Here is a 22,031-nt window from a genome sequence, read left to right as displayed (position 1 = left end):
TTATTATGTCTTTTTCAACTGTTCTGATCCTCCAAAACTCCAGATTTTCTGTGCATGTGTAACTCTTAATACCCACACAAAAAAGTGCTATCTTAAATATCTGTTTCTCTAATGAGGAATTTCTTGAGAATATCTTAGTAATGGGGCATACTGTATACCCTGTATCTACTGTTCAACTCTTAGTGTGTCCCTCCCTGCTGTCTTGTCACTTACCCTTAGCAAATGATTGCTACCTGATGTGATCCATGATCAGGAAAGGGGCTTTTGGAATTGCTCCTCATTTACTGAAAGTTGCTGTTATCAACACCTATCAGCCTGTCTGGAAACTTTTGCAGAGGAGAGGGTGCTTGTGTACTAGTAGTCTTAGCAAAGGAAGACAGAAGGTGGTTACCTGCACACCCAGACCCATCTCTGCCACAGCCTGTTTTGAAATGCAGCCCATCCACTGTGAATCCATTTGTTTTGGGTGAGTCAAGTTGAGAAGAGATGATGTGTTGTTCTTCTATGCCTTTATCACAACCAAATTGCAATCCAATTTGGGGCATGTTTGTTCAGGAGATAGCTTGCATATGGCATTTCGATGGGTATCTTGTGATTGGGGCTGGCTCTCAGCCAGACACTAGTGATGCTGGATAAGGCACTAAGAGTGGCATTCACTTTGCTGAAGAGCATGCGATTCTCCTTCTCAAGGAGAGAGTGATGCTGCCTGGTGTACTGAAGAAGTTTAGATTTAGTTCAAAAACTTTGTCCTAAACAGGGTTTTGCATCATTCCTCGTGGTGCTTTGACTGGTGACAGCCAGGCAGGCTTTTCAGATATACAGACACTGTTTGGAGGGATTGTTTTTATACCTGTGACTTGACATTTACATGACTTTCTTTTGTGAAGGCTGACAGCAGAGTTTGCTGGAACGACAGCTGCTCTGCTCTATGAGAAAGGCCAAACACACAGTCACAGAATTTTGCCCTGCTAAGCTTGGCCAGTCTGTTTCCTGTGGCCAATTTCTCTGTGACTGTCTGAAAATCTTTATGCTAGAATTTTCTTTGAATTCAGAAAAGATGGAAGAGTAATCACAGCTGTAATTTTGCTGTTTATTAATAAAACTCAGATATGTTGGAAAGGTGCTGGTAGGGAATTGAAATGTAGTGAACTTAAACCATAGGAAAGAGAGGGCTTCAAAGGGAAGGCATGAATATAATTCTAGCTTAAATTTAGCTTAATACTTGCTACAAATGGACCTCTAACCATGTATATTAAGTGAAGTCCTGACTTCATTGAAAATAAAGACAGTATTCTGATTGATTCAGTGGGGCTAGGGTTTCACCTATGGCTGATCTAATAGGTCATGATCTAATAGGTCATTGCTAATTAAGAGCATATGTGGCCTCAGTTCTTGCTGTCGGAATTAAATATCTGAGCACCAGCCACTGAGGGAATGGGGAAGGAACTGGTCTCTGAAAGAGTGGTCTGGGGAAGCTGTGCTATGGATTGCTGTACCCTGGCACAGCTTCAGATATCGAAAATTTTTAGCATAGGTACCAGTGTATCTCCTCCAGGATGGGTGAAAACAAAAACAAATGCAGTAGGTTTGAGAGAGAGCTCAACAGGGAGGAAAAAAACCCAAAAAACAACAGAGAAACCTGACACAGCCATGGGCATTACTGGATTCAAGGGCATTGAGCCTGAAGAGTGCTGTAAGAGATGAAATCTCTGCATGACAGCTCAGCAATATATTGTCTGCATAATAACATGTAGATTGTAGGCAATCACTGTCTATTTTCTGTGATGAAAAATCCTTTTATTACAAGCAGATTTGATAATATTTATATTTCAGTTCCAGAACTCTCACTGACTGTTGAAGTGTTTCCCTACCTGTCCCTGCCCTCCTGCCTTTTGCCTAAAACATATATGAGAAGGGAGATGGACATGGTCTTGAAGACAGCTGGAGGAGAGAAGGTGTTGGGGAAACCTGATTGCACCTTTTTACTGGTTAAAGTGGTCTTTTAAGAAAGATAGAGACAGACTTTTGGACAGGGTCTGTAGTTACAGGATAAGTGGTCACACTTAGTAATTTAATGGGCAGATTCAAGCTAGATAGAAGGAATGTTTCACTGTGAAACAGTGGTACAGGTTGCCCAGAAAAGTGGTGGATGCCTCAGCCCTGGTCAAGGTCACTTTGGATATGTCCCTACTCATTGCAGAGGGATCGGACCAGAGGACCTTAAAAAGGTTCCTTCTAACCAAAACTATTCTCCTATTCTGTGATCTCAAAGCTTTAAATGCACATGCTCTCTGGAAAGGAAAGCAGCTGTTTCTTATTGACATTCACTGGATCCCAGCAGTGCCATTAACATGCTGATGCATCTAACATAAGCCTCAAAATGCCAAGTTTCATAATTGGCCCGTGAAATCTCACTCTGGGCTTGAATTTGGTCTGCAAGGTCTGTATTAGAATAGGACTGCTTCTTAATGGGAGGAAAAAATCTTAAGCTAAAAAAACCATTTTTTAGGAAGGGAAGGGTGATGGCATTCAGTGATAAGAGATTACCCTGAAGTTTGCATTGTGCTTCTCCTTGCCACCTGCAACTCTCTTACCTCCCTAGCAGCTCTGCTCAGCTGCCCTGTGGATTTGTACACCCTGCACAAAGCAGTAGCAAGTAGGCCAATCTCTCTTCTCTTTCATGTGTGCTGCTCTGCTGGCTTGTATATTCTGATGTGTTTCTCCTCAGTTTCACTTGAGGGGACTGGAAAAGTTCTGGTTTTTCAGTAGACCACTGCCATTTGTTTTCAGATCCATGCATCCAAATCTACAATGCTTGTTTTTTTCCTACATTTTTTTTTTTTTTTCTATGCAGACAAGCAACTTCCCAAGCAGCCCCACTTTGGAATGAGTGGTTTTCAAAAGTGCTGTTTGATAACAAGCTTGACGTGAACTGATCTGAATTTGGACCCCTGCCGAAAAGAAGGTCCTGGCATCTTCTCTTTTGTCCCAGTGCTTGTAATGCTGCTGCTTTATACTGAGCTGACTCTGGAAACTGATCTAGCTGGAAAACATTCCCAGCCAAAGTGGCAGGGGAGGAAGCAATTTTCAGCCTGTTTGTCAAACTGCATCTGAAATGGCAATTCAGGTTCCAGCTAGAAAAACGTATTGCTTGGGTTGTCTACTTATCACCAGTTTTGCATCATTAAGTGTTATGCATTCTTGGCCTGATATAATTGCAGCAGATTGCACACATGAACTGTTAATTATTTTATTTTTAAAACAGAAATTACGGAACAGGAAAATAACATTTCAACATGTTTGCTTTTGGAGCTAACCTACCACGGCAATCTGTTAGTTTGATGATGGTTAAACTCACAAGCCCTTGCCTCAGCAGAGTGTAGTAGGGTACCATTAAGGCAACCATCTGTTGAACATGCATAGTGGAGGCATGAATTGCCTCGCGTTTTGGGTTTCTGAGTAGTTACAACATTAATTTGTTCTCTGAATGCTGCTGATCCGCACTGAAAAATGCATGGAAAGATCAGAATTCAGTGGAAGGTGAGCATCCAAATCTGGGATCAAAGACTGGGAACCCAGTCAGCTGAATGCTGGGTGTGGAGCAGGGAAGAGAGGAAGCCTCGTGGGCGAGGTAAATCACATGCTGATAGTAAGCATGACTCTGGCAAGAGCCTGAGCTGCTTGGGTTGCTTAGTGATTCAACAGATCTGCAAAACTCCATTTGCCGAACGAGGCTGCCATTATGTTGGATTGATTAATCAAGATCAGCAGCTAAAACAAGTTATATTCTATCACAGTTTTCCTGCATTAGTTTAAAAATGAATTTAGTTGGCTCTAAGTGGACATTTATTTTAGTATCTTGAAGAACTGACTTTCCTCTATTAATGCAGAATAATGTATCTATATGATGCCCTAACTTGAACAGTACATAAAGATTAGTAAATAAGACCCCATTAAAAATACTTATAATGTAAGTAACATGGGTCCCAATAGCCTTTCTAATGTCCATTAATGCTTATTGTGAGGATCAGAGCTCATTTTACTGAGCCATTTAGTCAAACCGTGTGATTATTTAGAAAGTTAATTCATGCATACTAAAATCTAGCTTAAGTAATGCAGAGGGTAGGAGGTAAAACTCTATGGAGACGATAGTCCTTTTTGTTATTTAATGATCAGCCATAATTAACTTGCAAATTTGAAATAATTAGAACAAATTAAAGGTATTTAACTTTGCCTCCCTAAAGAAAAATTCAAATTGCACCAAATGCAGCTTTAAATTATTCAAGTCTCAGAGGTCTGTGCTGGGTTTTTTTACAATGCCTTTTCTATGATGAGAATACCAATCTGCTTTTTGTCAGAAAGCATCCTATCAAGTAATTGTTCTTTGTGTCTAATAAATGACAGCTATTCTTCTTGGTAAAAGTATTTCAGTCTCTGAAGACTACATCAGCATTTCCATGGCATTTTAATTCAATAAAACAAAAGGTTAATGTTTTTCTACTTTTTAAGGAATGCAAATACTAGCAGTATTCAATGGGTCCTGAATGACATTTAAAATTTGCCATTCGCGCTCAGCAGGGATATCGCGATATGAGGCTCAGACAGGATGGAAGGAATGTTCAAAGTGTGTTTTCCTTTGGTCATGGTGTACTTGGATATTGATAATGAGATAGCAGTGCTGAGACTCTCTTCTTTTCTGGTCACACTGTGTCTCCTGCCCTGGTATGTAGGGTAGGTAGGTTAATAAAGTCTTCATTTAGACAGTCTTCTCTGTTGGGTAGTTTTCAAGGAGAGCCGTGAAAATTCATTGGATATTGTGGTACCTGCAGGAAGTCCTACTAACCATGGTGCCTTTGAGTGACATGATGGGTAGTTGGATTTGAAAATAGACGAGAACGTCTTTTGCTGCTAAATCTCTCCAGATATAAATAGCTGGTTCCTTTTGACCATATGTTGAGTTTAAATTTCCATGTTTCAATAGTCACATCATTCGTTTTGCTAATTATTCCAAGAGGTGAATGAGTAATTATGTTCAGAAACAGATTTTTTCCCTTTATGTTTTCTTTGTTTAATTGTGGTAGATAGTTAATTACTGAATTTCTTTATCTCTCTGCATTATCACTTTCCCTTCTTGGTCTGCACACCTTTCAGATTGTGTCATTTTAAGATTCGGGACTCTATCCTTTACTTGAGCAAAACTTTAGTGTGAGCTGTCTTCTATTATATACTAAACAACGAGTCTCTAGTTGTTTATTGAGGTTATAAATGCAAATACACTTGCTTTTCTTATTTATTGTACCTTAGCTTATGTAATTTCTGCTTGGTGTCTGTTTCTGTTTGAATTGCCTCTGCCACTACAGTATTTAAAACAGAACTCAGTATTCCAGAAGGAACTGCACCATGTAGAAGATAGAGCGTTCAGAAGGAGAACCATTTGAGTAATCACCTCCTTATCTGCAAGCCAAAGGTCACTGTCTTCATATGAGGACTGTAGGTTGTAATCAAATTTGCTTTAAACTACTCAAAAAGCATCCAAATTATGACAACCTAATTGTTTTTTCAAATGCTGTTAATCATCCCAAGTATAGGCAAATGGAATATCAGATCCTGTTTTATCAGAGAAATCTGGTCAAGTATTACACCTTTTAGCCTCTTTAAGCAGTTGCTAGGACCCAAAACCACCTCTTGGTGCTCTTGTAGTTGCAGGAACTATTAGGTTAATAATTTCATGTAATTCAAATAAGATACTAATTTAGTCCACCATAAATTTTAAAAACACTTTGCAGTAGTATTAGTGGTCACACAGTTAGAAGCCCTAAAGTAAACGGAGGTTATTTGGAGAAGTTATATCCAACAGTTCAGTCAGTTATTATAGGTCATAAGCCATTATATACTGCTCTGCATTAATAATAGAGGAGTAATACTAATTGTCCAACAGGCTCAGTGGGCCCTATTAAACAATGTCTTATACAGCACTTTGATGAGAAACTTTTAATTTAGCTATCATTTCCTGCTTTTTTCTCAGATCTGCAGTAACTTTAGTAAGTGCAAGGTTTTAGGTAAAAGATTCTTGTGATTCAACCCCCATGAAGGTAATACCCATGAAACTAATAAAAACTCAGTGACAGTCTTCGGGTTGCCAATGTAAAATTGGTGCTTAAACGGGAAAAAGATTTATCATAGAAATATAGAATGGTTTAGACTGGAAAAGACCTCTAGGATCACAGAGTCCAGCTGTTAAGATTTGTTTAATCTTCTAAAAAATTAAGAAAGCTATTTGTTGCTTCCATGATTGTGAGTAGAAAAATGTAATCTTGGGATAAATTGTATTGTTTCATGTGGATAATACAAGGATCCTTTTTTAATATTTTTAATTTATTTTATAAAGGGGCCTTTTATGACAGGGACTAATGACTTACATATGTTGGGAATTGTCATTTAAAGCAGTAGTTATTCCCCAGAAAGCAGAATTTGAAAGCAGTAGCTTTTCTTTACCTAGAGAAACATGGGTCTTCATAGCCTCGTGTCTGCCCAGAACGTTTTAAGATATCTGTGTCTGCAGTGCTTGAGATCATGATTGCTCCCTATCACCAGATTTCCCTCCTGCCTCTGACCATGCCGTGTTTATGATCGTGTGTTGAAGTTCATCTTCAATCATAATGGTTCTGGTAGAGTTTCTCTTTTCTGACTTTACTCAAAGTATTTCACTTCTGCACCAGATTCTCTCCCACCAGTTTGCTCACACATTCTCTATTCTGTTTAAAGTACCTTTGTTCATCAGTGTCACCTCTTTGTCTCCTCTCTTCTCATCCATTTCTTTTTGAATCAGCTTCTCACTGTCCCTGGAGGCTTTTAAAAATAACATGTAGATGTGGCACTTGGGGATGTGGTTTAGCGGTGGCCTTGGCAGTTGTACTCAGATGATCTCAAAGGTCCTTTCTAATAGAAATGATTCTATGATTCTGTGGTTCTGTGATCTGCTTCCCTTTTGCAAACTAAAATTTCAGATTTCTTTTCATATAATCTTCTTTGTTCCCCCTTTATTCTAGCAAAGTGAACATTTTTTAAATTACTCTTTCTTCCAATTTTGCCCCATTGTGCTGGACAAAGTCTGTCTTCATCTTCATCTTGATTTGCATATCTTCATTCCACTGGTGCTGTTCTAACCACTCAAGAAATCTAGGACTTAATGCTTTAGGAAATGTGCCCAATGCTGCACAACTCCAAATACAGTTGTCAGGGTGCTGCTGGCTGCTGATAACCAAAGACTCCTGAAAAAGTGGATTGGTAACTCTTCAAGCCTTAGGCATCCTGCTTTCAGAAATTATGAATGAATTCAACAAGAGCTCAACCACCAGCAGCATGATGTTTATGCTTCTGGAGAGTAAAATTTGGGGAGACAGCTGGATGCAGTGTTAATGGGATGAATGCATCATGTAACAGTGCAATCTTTCTTTCTTCCCAGTGTCCCGGTGGTGAAATGTGGAGATTATTTACTGAGGACACCTCCAGTGAGCAAAAACTCCAGAAAACCAGGGAGCAGTCGTGGGAGCAGTTCAGGGAAGAAAATGGTTGGCTTTGGTGCAAACATGGATGATGGGCAAAGCCCTCTAATGCAGACCAAGAGGGAAGGCACCAAGTCCAGGAAAGGTAAGGGGAGCCTACTGTGTTCAGGGCCATGAGAGTGCTGGTGTGTTCAAAAGGTTATCAATAAAATGCATAATTAAAGAAGAGGTTTGCAGGTGTTTAAAACAACCTAAGAGAAGGTGGTAGCTCCATTTAAAAAAATAAGAATTATTTTAAATAACAAGTGGAGATCCTGTCTGCTCCTCCTGATGGAAGAGAAACAAGTAGCTTCTTAATCTCAGGAAACTCCTTCAATTATTTGTTTTTTAACTTTCCCAAAAGGCAGTGAGAATAAGTGCAGTGGGGTTTGCTCTTTAAATGTAATCTTTGCATTCTTTTCCTCCTTGAGTGACAACTTCACCTTCACAACCTGCTATTTTGCCACACAGGAATGACTGCACTGCTAGAACCTATCCTGCCCTTAGCTTAGTGCCTCCACTTAAGGAGCAGAGATGCAATCTTTTCTCTCTTACAAAGAGAAAAGGTTGGGAACAAAAGCAGCTTGGATGTTTCACTGCTTAGCCTTGAACATAATCCTTGGTTCAATTATGAACTAGCTTTTTTTGTATTTTTTTATTTTAGCTTGTCAGCCAGTTTGCCGTATATGTCAGCATAAAAATAAAGAAAATGGCAAAATGAGAAGAAATGTGGTGCAGTTCTCAAAGGAACAAATAACTTGTGTTATTGGTTAAGACCGTACCAACATTAAAAAGCAGTCCCTGTGAAGAAACTTTCAAAAGGGTATCATCAGCCTGGACCCAAACAGTGGCTGAGGTTAATCTCTTCCAAGGCACAGCTACAAAAGTTGGAAGCCTGTAAAGGGCTTGTGTCCAAAAAAATCAATTTCTAATTTGAAACAAAATCATTTTTGACTAACAGGGGTTCAGGACCCATTACTTTTGCTGTATAATCTGCTGACATTTCACACTTTCTGTTGTGCACAATGAATCCTAATAGTCATTTTATAACATTGCTACACCAATCAATTTAAGCAAGAGAAAGCCGTTACAATTCTGCAAAGTTTCAGGGGCAATTTTCACTGATGGTTTTCTTTTATGTTTTTTTTCAGCTATCATTTTTTTTTCTCTTTTCCTCTTCCTTCTGCCCCCCTCCTTCTCTATGCTGCAGTGATGAAACTAGGATTTTTCACAGCTGGATGATGGGTTTTGTTCCTTGGATGGCAGTAGTCCCCCAAAGTAATTTATTTTCCATAGATTCAGGAGAAAATATCCAACCTGGCCTCTTCTTCATTCATTAATTTAATTTTGTAGGACTGAGGAGAAGTTACAAGCTGCATCTGGCTATTGTACATAGCAACTGAACTGCACCTATGCTGATTTAGTGATTGTAGTGGTCAGCATGACCTCTGAAGATGGTGGGCATCTTTTGCAAACACTTACTGGGATTACTGGCTTTTATGGTGTAGAGCTGCATGGCAAAATTTGACTTACAAACATTGGCACTGCTGTGATAGCTGATAAAGTTCAGAGGAATGCTTTCAAGCTGTGGAACAACCTCAGGTCTATTACTGATTTGAATGGTTGTTTATCACAAGGCAAATTACCTAGCACTAATCACTGAAGTTGAAGTCTTCTGTATTTAGTACCTTTTAAATTGGCTTCCTTCTGTTATATATTTGGACTCATTTAGCAAGCACACACACATACTTGTAAAGTGTTTTTTCCTTCTTAAGGGATCACCGGGACACAATGTCAAGATTTTTAATTTTGGATAGGCTGGACTTAGTTGGCTCTGTCCTTGCTTTTACTGGATATTTCCATCTGCTGCTGACCTGGGGTTTCTGGTTCAATGTAGTATGAGAAAGGGGAATGAATTCCACAAGGGATATCTTGAGTCGTGGAACTCAGTGTTATTTAGCCACATACCCTGAAGGTGGCCTTTTGGTCAGAACTGAAAACTTCAGCATTAGATGCTGACCTATTGATACAGAAGTTTATTTTTTCTCATGGCTGTATCAGGCTGTTCTATTTAAATCCTGTGTTCTCCAGCATGGTGACTCTATCCAAGCACACGTTAGTGCAGTGTGAGTGCTGATGTGAGCCCTTGGACTTGCTGTACCACTGGGAATGGTGGCTGCATCAGTAGCAGTGTCCCTCCAGCGCAACACAGGCACTTGTATCAGCTTTAAAATTATTAATCAGGAAGATGTCCCCATCCTGGAATGGCAGAAGGCTTTCCTTCCTACAGGACTGCTCACTTGCTGTGACAACAGTGGTTTTGAAGAGGGTGATTTCCTAACAAATACACCTCCCTGATTATGGTTAGTAATGGGTAAAAGAGCATTGTTAATATGATTCCTTTACCTTGTGGAGTCGAAAGGGTCACTTCTGCTCTCTTTTCAAGGTAGAAACTTACTGGATCAACTTAGGAAGTCAATTTTTATTCCCTCACTGTTGATTTTGTCTTCTGTTTCTGCTTGCTCCTTAGTTTTTATTCCTGTACTTTAGCAGGTGTTTGTGTCTTGTAGTCAAACTTTTTTTAGTGTTACCAGCAAAATGAAGCAGTTGAAGCAGTTGAAGCAGTCCTGGAGTCTTAGATCCTTTCAGCAGTAAATTGTTTTTATTGGTGTCACCACCAGCTATGTCAACATGTACTAAAATCTAACAACTTGTCTAGTTAAAAAGAGCTGGAGTACAGAAATGCGTGTTTCTCTTCCTTTCTGCTCTTGAAAATTTTACCGTGGGGCTGGGAAACTTACACCCATTGCACTGTGCAATACTGGCCAATTCTCTGCATTTGTGCTTAAAGTATTCCTCTCTACGAACGCTTCCTGAAATACCTCTGCATTGAAACTAAAGAAAGAACTATTTTCCCCTTTTTTTTCCCTTGGACATAACATCTGCATGATGTTGTATAGTGTGCAGTTTCCTTTTTCATATGCAAAAGAAAAAGTCAGAGAAGGAAAATTATTTTAGCTCATTTTAGCCCTGTACTTTTCCAGGGGCTGATTTCTCTAGATAGTGTTTGTTTTTCAGTAGTTTTTCTGATGTAGCTTCTTAGGGATTCAGGATCTGGAACTTCTTCCCTTGAGGGAAGACTCTTCCCTACAATTGAATAGAGCAATTAGTTAATATTAGTGAAGTGCTTTGAAGATGTGAAGTACTATATAAATGTTAAGTCTTATGAATATTACTATTATTCAAGTCATAAAGATTTCTTTTATGATTATCAACCTAGATTTCCCATTGCTTACTTTCATTTCATTGCTGCTTGAACCAGCCACAATCTTTTTTCATTCTTAATGTTTACACTTCTAAAATACAGACTGCTGTATTTCCCCACTTTCATAATGTTTTTGTTGTCTGTTTTTCAAGCAGAAATATATGGCTATTTGAGTTTTCTCAAATGATTCTTTGATCTACTTTAAATCATTCTTGTACCAAGTTAGCCAAATTGAAAACAGTATACTTAACATTACCATTTAGGAGACATTTATAATTGCTTTGGTGTAGCCTTGCAAGCTTATATCTAGTTTTTTTGTTGGATTTTTTTTTTTTTGAGATTCTTTGCTGCTCCAGGTTCTTTCCATTGGTGTCAGGATTTAAATTACCACACTATGTAAGAGCTTTTTCTTTTTTCCAGGGGTAAATGTGTCTATTCTTTTTCCACGTTTCTTGCTTCTCTAGATCATCTGCAATGTCTCTAGTCTCATACTGTCTTCTAACACCTGCAATCTAATTAATTTGCTGTCATTTGTATCACCCCAGTTCTCTATGACTTTTCATAAATAATTACCAGTCACTTCATAAATTCATTAACTAATTCCCTTTAGCCCTGAAATATATATCCTTCAGACTAAAGACTTTGTATCTTTTTTTTTCCCCTGGTAGTTTCTTTTCATCAGCTTTATATAAGCAGGTATTATACATCAACAGGGTCTTCATTATCCTCTACTTGCCAGTTTTCTCCTCCTTTATTTTTTCCTCATAATGTATTTTAAAATTAGTAGTAGCTTGGACATTTTTGGGAATGTTATTGATTTAATTGTCTTTATATATTTGCTTGTTCCTGAGTGCTTCTTTTCCCTCAAAAGAGTTGCATGCCTTTTCCAAAGATATATTTTACAGTGGTTTTGTGTTGTTGTTGGGTGTTTTGTTTTGGTTGGTTTTTTTGGTGTTTTTTTTTTCTTTTTTTAATATACATTTATTTAGGATTTCATGGTGCCTCTGCTTTATGTCTGTGCAGCCTTATAGCCTCAGTAAATTCCTGATGAGTTCCTTTTCTTGTTTTCTGTCTCTAGCTCTGATCATATTTTCAAATTTTGGTATTTGAATAGTCCCCTTGAGGCTGTGTTGGCCACTTCTGAGTCCATAGATTGTCTTTTTTTGCACAGATACATCTCATTTTCTGTGGATGTAGCATGTTGATGGTGTGCCAACCTTGCCTCATATTAGGAATTGAATATTTTCTCCCATGTTAACAAGGTTTTTATTACTGTGGTATTAGTTTCTTAAAATCCAGCTGCCTCATTCCACTGTCACGTGAAATGATTTCTAAATGTCTCTCATTCGATTGTAAAGTCAAAACTCCAAGCAAGAGGCTTCCAGTCTTTATATGCCTACTCTTCTCATCATGGATTGGCACACTATCAAGTTACCAGGGACTCACAATCAGCATATATCCCCATGATATTTCCAAGACTTCCTTCACTGATAATTAACTCTCTTAGGCAAGATTTTTTCACTGCACAGGGCTGAAACACAGTTCATAATAGCACAATGATAACATATTTTCTGTTAGTCTCCCTAAAATGTATCTTAAAGCATGCAGGTTTATGACTTGTATATATTTGTATAAACCTCAGATCATTGCATTGTTTTAAATAATTCCTTGGACATCTGTACAGTAAATTCACGAATACAAGCCGCACTGACTATAAGCCGCATCTCCGGGTGTTGGCAAACATTTCATTCTTTGTCCATACACAAGCCACACCCAATTATAAGCCTCTCTGTCGTTCACAGCGAGGACCTGCGTGCAACAAAGTTGCCAAATAGTGACAGAATTGTGGGATGGCGGGGTTTACTGGTTCAGCTCGGGCCGTGAGGGCTCGGGGCTGCCGACGGGGCCAGGTGGCCCAGCTCGGCGCTGCTGCTCAGCGGGGCAGCTTGGGCCCGGCCGTCGCTGCCGCTGGGCTCGCTCGCCCCAGCCCAGTGCTGCACTGCAGTGGTAGGGGGGCACGGAGCCTGCTGGCACCCGCGGTGGTGGTGGGAGGCGGGGATGGAGCCCGCTGGCACTCACAGCGGTGGCGGCAGGAGGGGACGGGAGCCCCCCGCCTCCCCCCAAGCCACAGGGCCAGCAGGAGGGAGCCCCCCTCCCCACCCCACACTGCCGGCACGGAGCCCGGCTCCACCGCGGCACAACAGAGTAACCAATTTGTAACAATCGTGTAAAGCCGGGTTTTACTGCCAGGTGCTCAACTCAGCACCTCGATTTGCACTTCCGGGGTTGGAAATTTCAGAAAATTATTCACATATTAGCCGCTCCTGAGTGTAAGCCGCATTTCCAGTGTGGGAGCAAAATTGTAGTCAAACGGTGCGGCTTGTATTAGTGAAATTACTGTACATTTTACAATTACAACTTTGTGTTGCTTCATGTTTCAGCGTGGCTCATAGATAATGCTTTTGTTTACACAGCTGAGAAATATTTGGTAATCACAGGGCTACATAAGGAGCTAAACACTGGTTTGACTTCAGTTTTTGTTGCTATGTTTAGCTTTCCCTATACTAAGTCTTGTTAAGTGGTGTTGGTTGCACACAACTAATTAGGCTAGATTAAAAAAAGCCCAAATCCACAGGTTTTTTTGTGGTAGATCAGATAGCTCCTACTTTTCCTATTGCCCTTTACCTCTTATTTACCTGTATGCTATTTGTCTTACTGAATCCGGTCAATGAAACTCAGTTCTCAGGTGAGCAAGTGAAAAGTTGGCTGGACCACCAGCCTTCAAGCGTTGTCTTCAGTCCAGCTGGCAGCCAGTTCATAGTGGTTAGCTGCTTAATATCGACAGCCTGGGCAGCAGGGCTGCACCTTCAGCAGGTTTGCAGGCTGGGGAAGTAGTCAGTGGGCTGGAGAGCTGGGCACAGTATTCAAGGGACTTTTAACAGGTTGGGAAAAGGACTTGACAGAACCCTTTTTAGGTTCAGCAAAGGGAAATGCTAGGATCCTTCAATTGGGTTGAACTGATCTCATGTAGCAGGACAGCCCTGAAGGCAGTATTGCCTGAAAAGAAGGGGATATCCTGGAGCAATGTGCCTGTGTGGTGGAGTAACTGGAGCTCTTACTGGGCCATAATCATAAAACTGTGGTCATCAGAGTGCTGAAATGGCAGTTCCCTCCAGTTAGCTCAGTGAGACTGTGGCCATAAATGCTGTGTCCAGTTTGGGACTCCACAGTGGACAACACTGACAAACTGTAGGAAGTCTGGCAGAGGCAGCCAGGACAGCCATGAGGCTGAAGCAAGAGGCTGAGGAAGTTGGGTGTGTTCAGCCTTAAGAGATGACTCAGCATGGATCTTGCTTCAGCTGTCTTAGGAGAGGGTGTAGAGAAGAGGGAATGAGACTTCTTGAAAGTCATCATTAGCCATGCAAGAGACAACAGGAAAAAGTCACAACTCAGAAAATTCTGATTAGCTATACAGGAAACATTTCTGACTATGAGCTGGTCGAACAGTGAAACCAGAGGAATTTCCCAGAGAGGTTCTATTAGTGGAGACATTGAGCACCTAATGTGACAAGTGTCTGAAATCTGTTGATGCTGTTTGAATGGAGGATTAAACTACCTGACCTCCAAACTTTGCCTTTAAACCTAGATTATTTTGTAATTCAAGCGTTATTTGGAGATGGGAAGAAGGCATGTACTCTCAGTTCTATTTTATTTAAATGAAAATACTGTTGTAGTGATATTTACATTTGGTGAACTAACATCTTAAAGCACGTCATGAGAACTGCATCTGTGAAACAAACTGAATCCTCTGGACCACTTAAGGAATAATAACCGTGCAGGTCTGTCAAACTCTGGGCAGTAAGATGGAGGCTGCAGAGTGTGTCTTGTTCTACAGATTTGATTCTGCATGGTCCTGAAAAGATGCTGTGCACAGTACTGTCAACTGATGAGCTCTCTGTCATTTCTCTGTGTATATTTCTCACTCAAAAACTGTTTCAGTTTTTCATCCCAATGTTCTGTAATAAGGCAGAATTGAGGAACATCTATTCCAAAATCTCTAGCTTCTGATGCCTGGTTTGTCTTCCTTTCATTCCACAGGGACAACTTCAGGACCTAGGAAGGATGCAGCCGTATCTCCTGGGTTGATGGGCAGCAGCAAAGCGCTTGCAACTACAGCCATATCACCAATTCAGCATGACCCTTCACGGTAAGCTGCTGGGTAATCTCTGGTTTAAGATTCTGCAAACACAACCATCAAATTCTCCTAGATGCAGGGAAGTGGCTGAATTTCTATAATGCTTCATATTACCACAAGCTGAATAATATAAACTGTAAACTGCCATATCCTTTTGACATTTATAGTAAGCCTTAAGTTGCGTGTTAGAATAAAAAAAGCAAGAATATGCCAAGTTCTAACATTTTAATTTTACCTAGATTTTGAACAGAAAGTATTTTATGTTCCAATTCCTGACACATTAAATACCTTTGTAAATAATTTTAATGGACAGTGTTAACCCCGTTAGGTTTTACATTCGCTTGAAGATTTTAATCTCTCATCATTCACCCGCCTCCTCCCCCACCCCCATTTTTATCAAATGGCATTTCTTTTAAAATGTTTTTTATGAGAGTTATTTTATGTGTAATGACAAGCAAAAAAATCACATTAAGTCAGCAATTCCTGATTATACTATATGTCTGCACTAAATGCACTGGAAAAGCAGCATTATCACTTCTGTTCCAATGAAAAAACTGAAAGCAGCATTGTTGTTACGCTTACAAGTCTGAAAACAACTTGCCTTCTTTAGGCAGGATTACATTTCTAGTGGTAAATGCCTAAAAGAACAGCATACAGTCCCTGCTTTTCTTTATCATATCCTACATTTTGTCATAATAAAATCTTTAGTTAAGCAACAAAATACAAGCAGATTGAAATATGAACTTGCAGTATTTTATACCACTAGTTAGATAACAGTGCAGTAGCATAACAGGAATGTGCAACCATTCATGAGAAGAGTTAAATGCTTCTTGGAGGATGAGAGGGCTAGAGTCAGATTTAATCTTTTCTTGGCCCAGTGGACTTGGAAAATGTATGCTTGATATCATCCCTGTATTCTTGGCAGCAGCTGGCAGTTTATTTCTATCTTCTGAGAGAACTTGTGATATATAATAGGTGAAAAAACCACTATCAATATTGACAAATTTGTACTTACTTGTTATGGAAACACTTTTTTTTCTTCTGATGGAAGGGATGATAATTCTTGGAGGATTTAAGGACTGAGTTAGATTGGGCTGTTTCCCACAAGTAGCTGTATGTTTAAACTAACAGAAACCACAAGATTGCCTAAGCATTTCTCTTAGAAGCAGTGGTTACCTTTGCAAGGCAGGCATAGCAGATAAAGTGTGTGTAAAGATACTGCTGATACTGTCTAATAGTGCAAGGTTGAGATTCCATTCAAACACTGAGGAGTAGATATAATTATGCAGATCATATGAAGACTGCTCAGAGAAAGAAATTTTATTCAAGAGGATTGATGGTCTATTCTTTTCCACAGAGGGGAGTAAAATATTTGTTGAAATATGCTGTTAGAAATCATATCAGGTAAAGTGATCAGTAAAAGGAGTCTGATTAGCTGTCATCTTTAAAGTATTATTTTACTAGTTGATGACAAATCCTGTATTTCTGGGCACATTCTCCCATGCTTCCTCCTTTTCTTTCTCAGCATTGGTGCTGTAGGTTTTTTTTGACTTGGTTAAACAGCCATGTTGTGCTTTCCCTTACTCCTGGCCTTCTCTAATTGAAAATGGTAAATGGACAAGTATTTCTGGGGAGACCTAAAGCTGATTCTATCCTTCATCGAAAAACCTGCTTGGGCAGCAGGTCATTCTCAATTTATCACTGAATGGTTATAAGCTTAGACTGCAGGTTTAACTAACTAAATTAATCAATATTGAGAATTATTGCTGCTTTTGTGCCACTAAAGTTAGGGTTTGTCAGCATGTTCATTATGATCTGTGATTTGGGGGGGTTAACAGCTTAACCACAACAGTTGGCACAGATCTGAAACTTGCAATACAAAGCCTTAGCCTAAGAGCAAATTTATTTATTCAGCAGTACATGTAAACCTAATTACTTTTGACTATTTAAATTTATAGAACTAGATTCAACTCCTGTTTGTGCCAGCTTTAACTAGCACAAACCCTGGCACCCAGCAGCAGCAGAAGTGCAAAGCCTGCCAGAGAGAAGGTGTTGGAAAGCGACAGAAGCTCCCTGGCAGTGAGAGGCATCAGGGTGCTAGCACAGCTTCTGGGAAGGGCTGGCTGGGTAAGCAGGCATGGCAGGTAGAAGATGTGTTGGCATGATAGCCTGCCTTGGCAGGGCTCAACTGGAGGCTTCAGTGTGTTACAGCTACCTCCTGCTTGAGAAAGAATTGCTGCAGTCCTACTTCATCCTCTGTCTCAGAATGAAGCATGTCATGAACAAGAAATAAGTGTCCCTGGAAGGTAGATGTAAACCTTGAGAGCCTTAGTGCTAGACCTGTAGAAGGACCAGACTTGCAAAATGAGTGTGCACAAGGTGATTCCAGTGATACTTCTGAAAGAAAGAGAAAATGCCAGATTTCCTTATCCGGCATCTGGAGCTGGGCTAATAGTGAATTTTTTTGCCTGTCAGGCTTCTGTGCATGCCTGTCGCTGCCTTCCATAATGCAGCCAAACACTGCAAGTTTGGTTATCCAGTGTTCTAAAGCCAAGTGTCTACACCTGCATGAGGCCCTTGAAATTATGTTCACAGCAGGTCTGGAAAACTCTTCTACTCCATGTGCTTATTGATCTAGACCAAAGCTAATATATTTGGGAAAACAATTCACAGGCAAGATTGGGGCTGGGCAAATTTGGAAGAGTAGGTTTTTTCCTAAAGCATGGTTACTCTGATTGTGTTAAATATTACCTTTTTGGTGACCAGGTACATTTTTTCATAACTGGTGTTTGCCTGGAAGAGAGGGTCTGTGTTTCTGCTGAAATGGAGGGGAGCTGGACAGGGGGAAGTACTGGCATATTGATACTTTAATTTAGAAATGAAATTTTTACCTTACCTTAGATATATCTAGGTACTGATTTCAGCAAAACAAATGTATTGCATACAGAAGTGAAACTGCTCTAAATTAAAGTATTCAGATATTTCTTAGGGAATAATAAAAAAAAAGGAAGTTATAAATTGTACATTCTGAAATACTAGTTAATTTGATTCCAACCCTGTTACAATTGTCAGGCTCTCCCCACGTAGTGTTGAGTTTGGCACAGTAAGTCAAATAACTGCAGAAATTAAGCATTTAAAAGGACACAGGCAAAGTTTGTTCTGCTCACCATGGAAACAGATAATTCTCCTGTAGTGTTTTTCACTTTGGACAAAGCGAATTCAAGAACAGTTAGATAAATTAACTGGGATAGTCCGGGATTTCAGCATTAAGTGAGGTTTTTGCTTGCAGTTTCAGATCAAAGCTTTCATACTTACTGCATTGTCTTGAAATTTCTTGTAGCCAATGAAAGAAGTGATTGGGAAGTTCTTGCAATATGAATGCTGTATTTGAGCTGTATTATTATCTGTTAGACTACAGTGGCCTGTTGGAGTTCTTATAAGCAGATTGTATTGTGTAAAATTGTGTTTAGGGATGTTTTAAAAACAAAACTATTTACCCAATTGCCCAGCACATCTCGGGTGAATGTGTACTCAGGGACTTTTAAGCAAATTAATATCTGATGTAAAATATAATGTGCAGAATTGTATACTTAATAATGCACACTGGAATAGTATAAAGTAGATCTCTTGTGCTGAGTGTTAGGAAATATGACAGCGATTAGATTCAAGCTTTTGTCTTACTTAGGTGGTAGTTGATTTTCACATCTTTGCATTTTAGATGTTTAAATATGGATATCAACTGAAGATGATTTTTGAAGTTCCTCATACTGTAGAGTCTAAGCAAGCACTGCCAAAGAAATAGAATTGTTTTTTTGCCCTTTGGATCAGACACCACTTAAGATTCAAAAGAAGCTGAAAACTTTCATTCCTGATTTAATTTAGGAACATTTAAAGAGATTAAAAGTGTGTTTGGAGCAGGGTAGTGAGTTAGTTTCTGAATGTGGTAGGAGGCGGAAGTTTTGCCTACTCCCTGAGAAAGCCAGCAGTGCAAAAAGTCCAATGTAGTTCCATATGCAAGTGATAAAACCAGACATTGGCAAATTAATCTCTCTTATTCACAGTGTAGGTTGTTAATTGTTCTCTCTGCTGGCTGTCGATATAATGTGAAATTTTCATTCCCCATTCAAGATGGAAAAAGTTGTGGCTGAAAATGTTAACATTTGCATTTTTATTTGTTGATTTATTTAAAGGACAGCCTCTCTTACAGCAATCCATCACTCAGTGACACCCCAAATATGAATAATGTATTGTAGACTTGCGGTTACAATGTGTAATAAGTGCCAGAGACAGTAGAAGAATGTTAAGTATGTTGCAAATGTAATATTTATCGACTCATACTTTATTGCTTTCGAGGTTCAATAATACTGACCATAGGACATTAATATCACTTATCTTGATTTTAGTTGGGCACCTCTATATGTAGAAATAACCCATCTATCTCATACTTACAAAATAAATGTGAATTTTACAGCTCTTTGTAAGAAGCGCATTGTAGGTTTCTTGGCTTACTGCTCACAGTTCTCCTTTTTTACCTTCTCATTTACTTGTATCTGACACTAATCCCCCTCCAGTTGCCTGACCCAGGTGGTGAACACCTCAGCACTCTTCTAGAGGCTTCATTTACTGCCTGCATTGTGATCTTGTGCCTCAGATAGAATTTGAGTTTCTTTTCCTATAAAAGATCAGTATGAAAAGAGTTTTCTGTTGTTCTCTCTGAAAAAACAACAGCTAAGAGGCTACACACATAGCAAATCTAAATCACCTCTTTGAGGATTATAGATATCAGTGTTTAATAAGTTCAAAATTTGTTATAGACATGGAACTTATTTTCAGATAATTTTTTTACTAAAGGAATAGAAATATGTTAAAGGAATTTGGGAAGCTTGAGATGTAAAATTCAGTGGGTTTGAGAACCAGAATTTTATTGGAAACCTTTTGTGCAATAAGGTTTTGCTACAGTTGCAAATCCTTCAGTAGTGATTATTCCTGCCTTTAGTAGTTGCTCCAGAGTTCTGCTGTGGAAACTGATACCGAGTGGGCAAACACTCCTCCTTATCTGCTCTGTTCGGTTACAACCACTAAAAGCTTTGAAGTCTCAGGGGGGAAATGCAGATGTGAACCCAGGGCTGGGATCTAAACCAAATTTAACAATGGGAGATTTCAAGCTTGTGTTGAAATCAGATTTCACCTGTGAAGCCTGGCTCCTGGGAAACTTAGAATTGGGTTCGGCCATGAAAATGATAAGCCTTGATTATATTTTGTGTTGTAGACATCAAGTAAATTTTGAAGTGACATTCTGTATTTACATCTGAGGTTATCAAATTTAACACATCATTGGCTTCTTTTTTTACTGTGTATAACAGGAACACCTATTTGTGTCAAAGCAGCCTACGTAATAGCTGCTTTGCAGTAACAGTTTTGGTGTGTCCATTGCTGACAATGAAAATCATATTGGGAAATTCTGATTTGCAGTGCAAAAGGATTAATGTTAATTACCAACTGTTGGCTGTAATTGTCACCCTCATTAAAATGCAGAATTATGTATTTCTTAGTTATAAATAACTCTTCTAATTGTACTTGATGTATGCCAGTTTAATCAAAAAGTACACTTGCAAACAAGCAGATATTTGCATTAATCTAGCACTGGATCTTTGAGTCTTTTTTGATCGTCTTTTATTCCAAACTCAACTAGTTGGGGGAGGTCTATTACAGCTACATATCCTTTACACATTTTTTTTTCAGCTCCATGGTTCTGACAGGATTTTGTATTAAAATGAGGGGAAATGTCTTTTGGGAATGCTCAGTGCAACAGAAAACGTGTCAGTTTTGAAGTAGTTGGCAAGGTTTCCATCATTCAGTGGTATGACAATAACTTGATTGTAGTTTGAAAGTAATAATAAGCAAAGGAAAATAGAGTACAAATCATGTTATGAAACTGACTTAACTCTTTGCATAATTTTCATTGTTATTTTAATTACTATTTTTTGCAATTTTTCCCCATGTGCATTTGCAGGTTCTCAAATACCACATCAAATCTTGAGAGAATGTTGGTTCTTTGGATGTGATTTCTGTTTGCATTTGTAATCACAGCAATGAAAACAGCCTCAAAATATTTTCAGGTTCCTCTGTATTTTCCTCTACTCCTTTATAAAAGAAAAAGAAATTTTAAAAAATAATAAAAATATACTGTCTCTTTTTCCTTCACTGATACCTTGAGTGTTCTGCCTTGTACTTTTAAAAACTTTTTTAGAATTACTGTGATGGCAGTTTCTACAGAGCTTGGCAAGGTAAGATCAGTCTTGATTCCTGTCTTCATGGTTCTCTAAGCAACTGTTCTGTTCCCAGTACTGTAGTAATTTCTCTTCTCATTATCCCAGGTATTTCCTCTTGTTTTTGGAAGGTCCTTTTATTTTTGAGATGGGAGAAATTGATGAATAATATATGCAGGATAATTGCATCTTACTTTAAGAGGCCTTTATCCCAAAAGATGTCTCTGCCATCCTTCCACATTTTTGCATGTGCTTCATAAATTCCCTTTTTCTTCTCTCCTTCACTTTGCTGGGCCTTTCAGGGTGTAAACTCCTTAGGGCAGGATGTTGCCACAGCACATCTTTGTGCTTGGCTGGTCCATGATGGTATAGTTAAGGTGGAATTTGTCTTGCTTATCTCAAGACAACTCAGCTAGTTACCCTCACTTTTTTATTTTAAAACCAGCTAAATATCCTTTTGGTGATACCTGTTACCCATGAGGTGTAAAATAGGCCTGGAGTACTGACACCTTATTCTTCTTGTGGCTGAATATATGGAACTAAAAGTAAGTTGTTTGTCATTCATATTTTCAATATGGATTGGAGGCAAATGCAGGGTTAACCTATGTGCTGCATGGTCAGTGCCCTGATTATTAATATACTTTTAACACTTGCCCTATGAATCAAAGGCTTAGTCATCAAAGATGTGAAGCCCTCCACTCGGGACAGGGTGTGCCTACACCTGATTGAGAGCATGCAGCATCTGTTTCAGCAGTACA

The 22,031-nt window shown here is 39.1% G+C and overlaps 1 protein-coding gene across 1 annotated transcript in view; it reads left to right on the top strand.

Moving 5' to 3' along the window:
* Positions 1–22,031, top strand: part of KIAA1328 (KIAA1328 ortholog) — a 173,373-nt gene that overhangs the window by 128,892 nt on the left and 22,450 nt on the right. The window contains exons 9-10 of the mRNA XM_033086007.1: positions 7,466–7,650; positions 14,908–15,016. Of these exons, the coding sequence (XP_032941898.1) occupies positions 7,466–7,650; positions 14,908–15,016 (294 nt within the window). The remainder of the gene's footprint in view (positions 1–7,465; positions 7,651–14,907; positions 15,017–22,031) is intronic.

Source organism: Catharus ustulatus, chromosome Z, assembly GCF_009819885.2.
Source record: "Catharus ustulatus isolate bCatUst1 chromosome Z, bCatUst1.pri.v2, whole genome shotgun sequence".
NCBI lineage: Eukaryota > Metazoa > Chordata > Aves > Passeriformes > Turdidae > Catharus > Catharus ustulatus.
The sequence above is the reverse complement of the archived record's forward strand: the minus strand, read 5'-3'. Positions and strand labels throughout refer to the sequence as shown.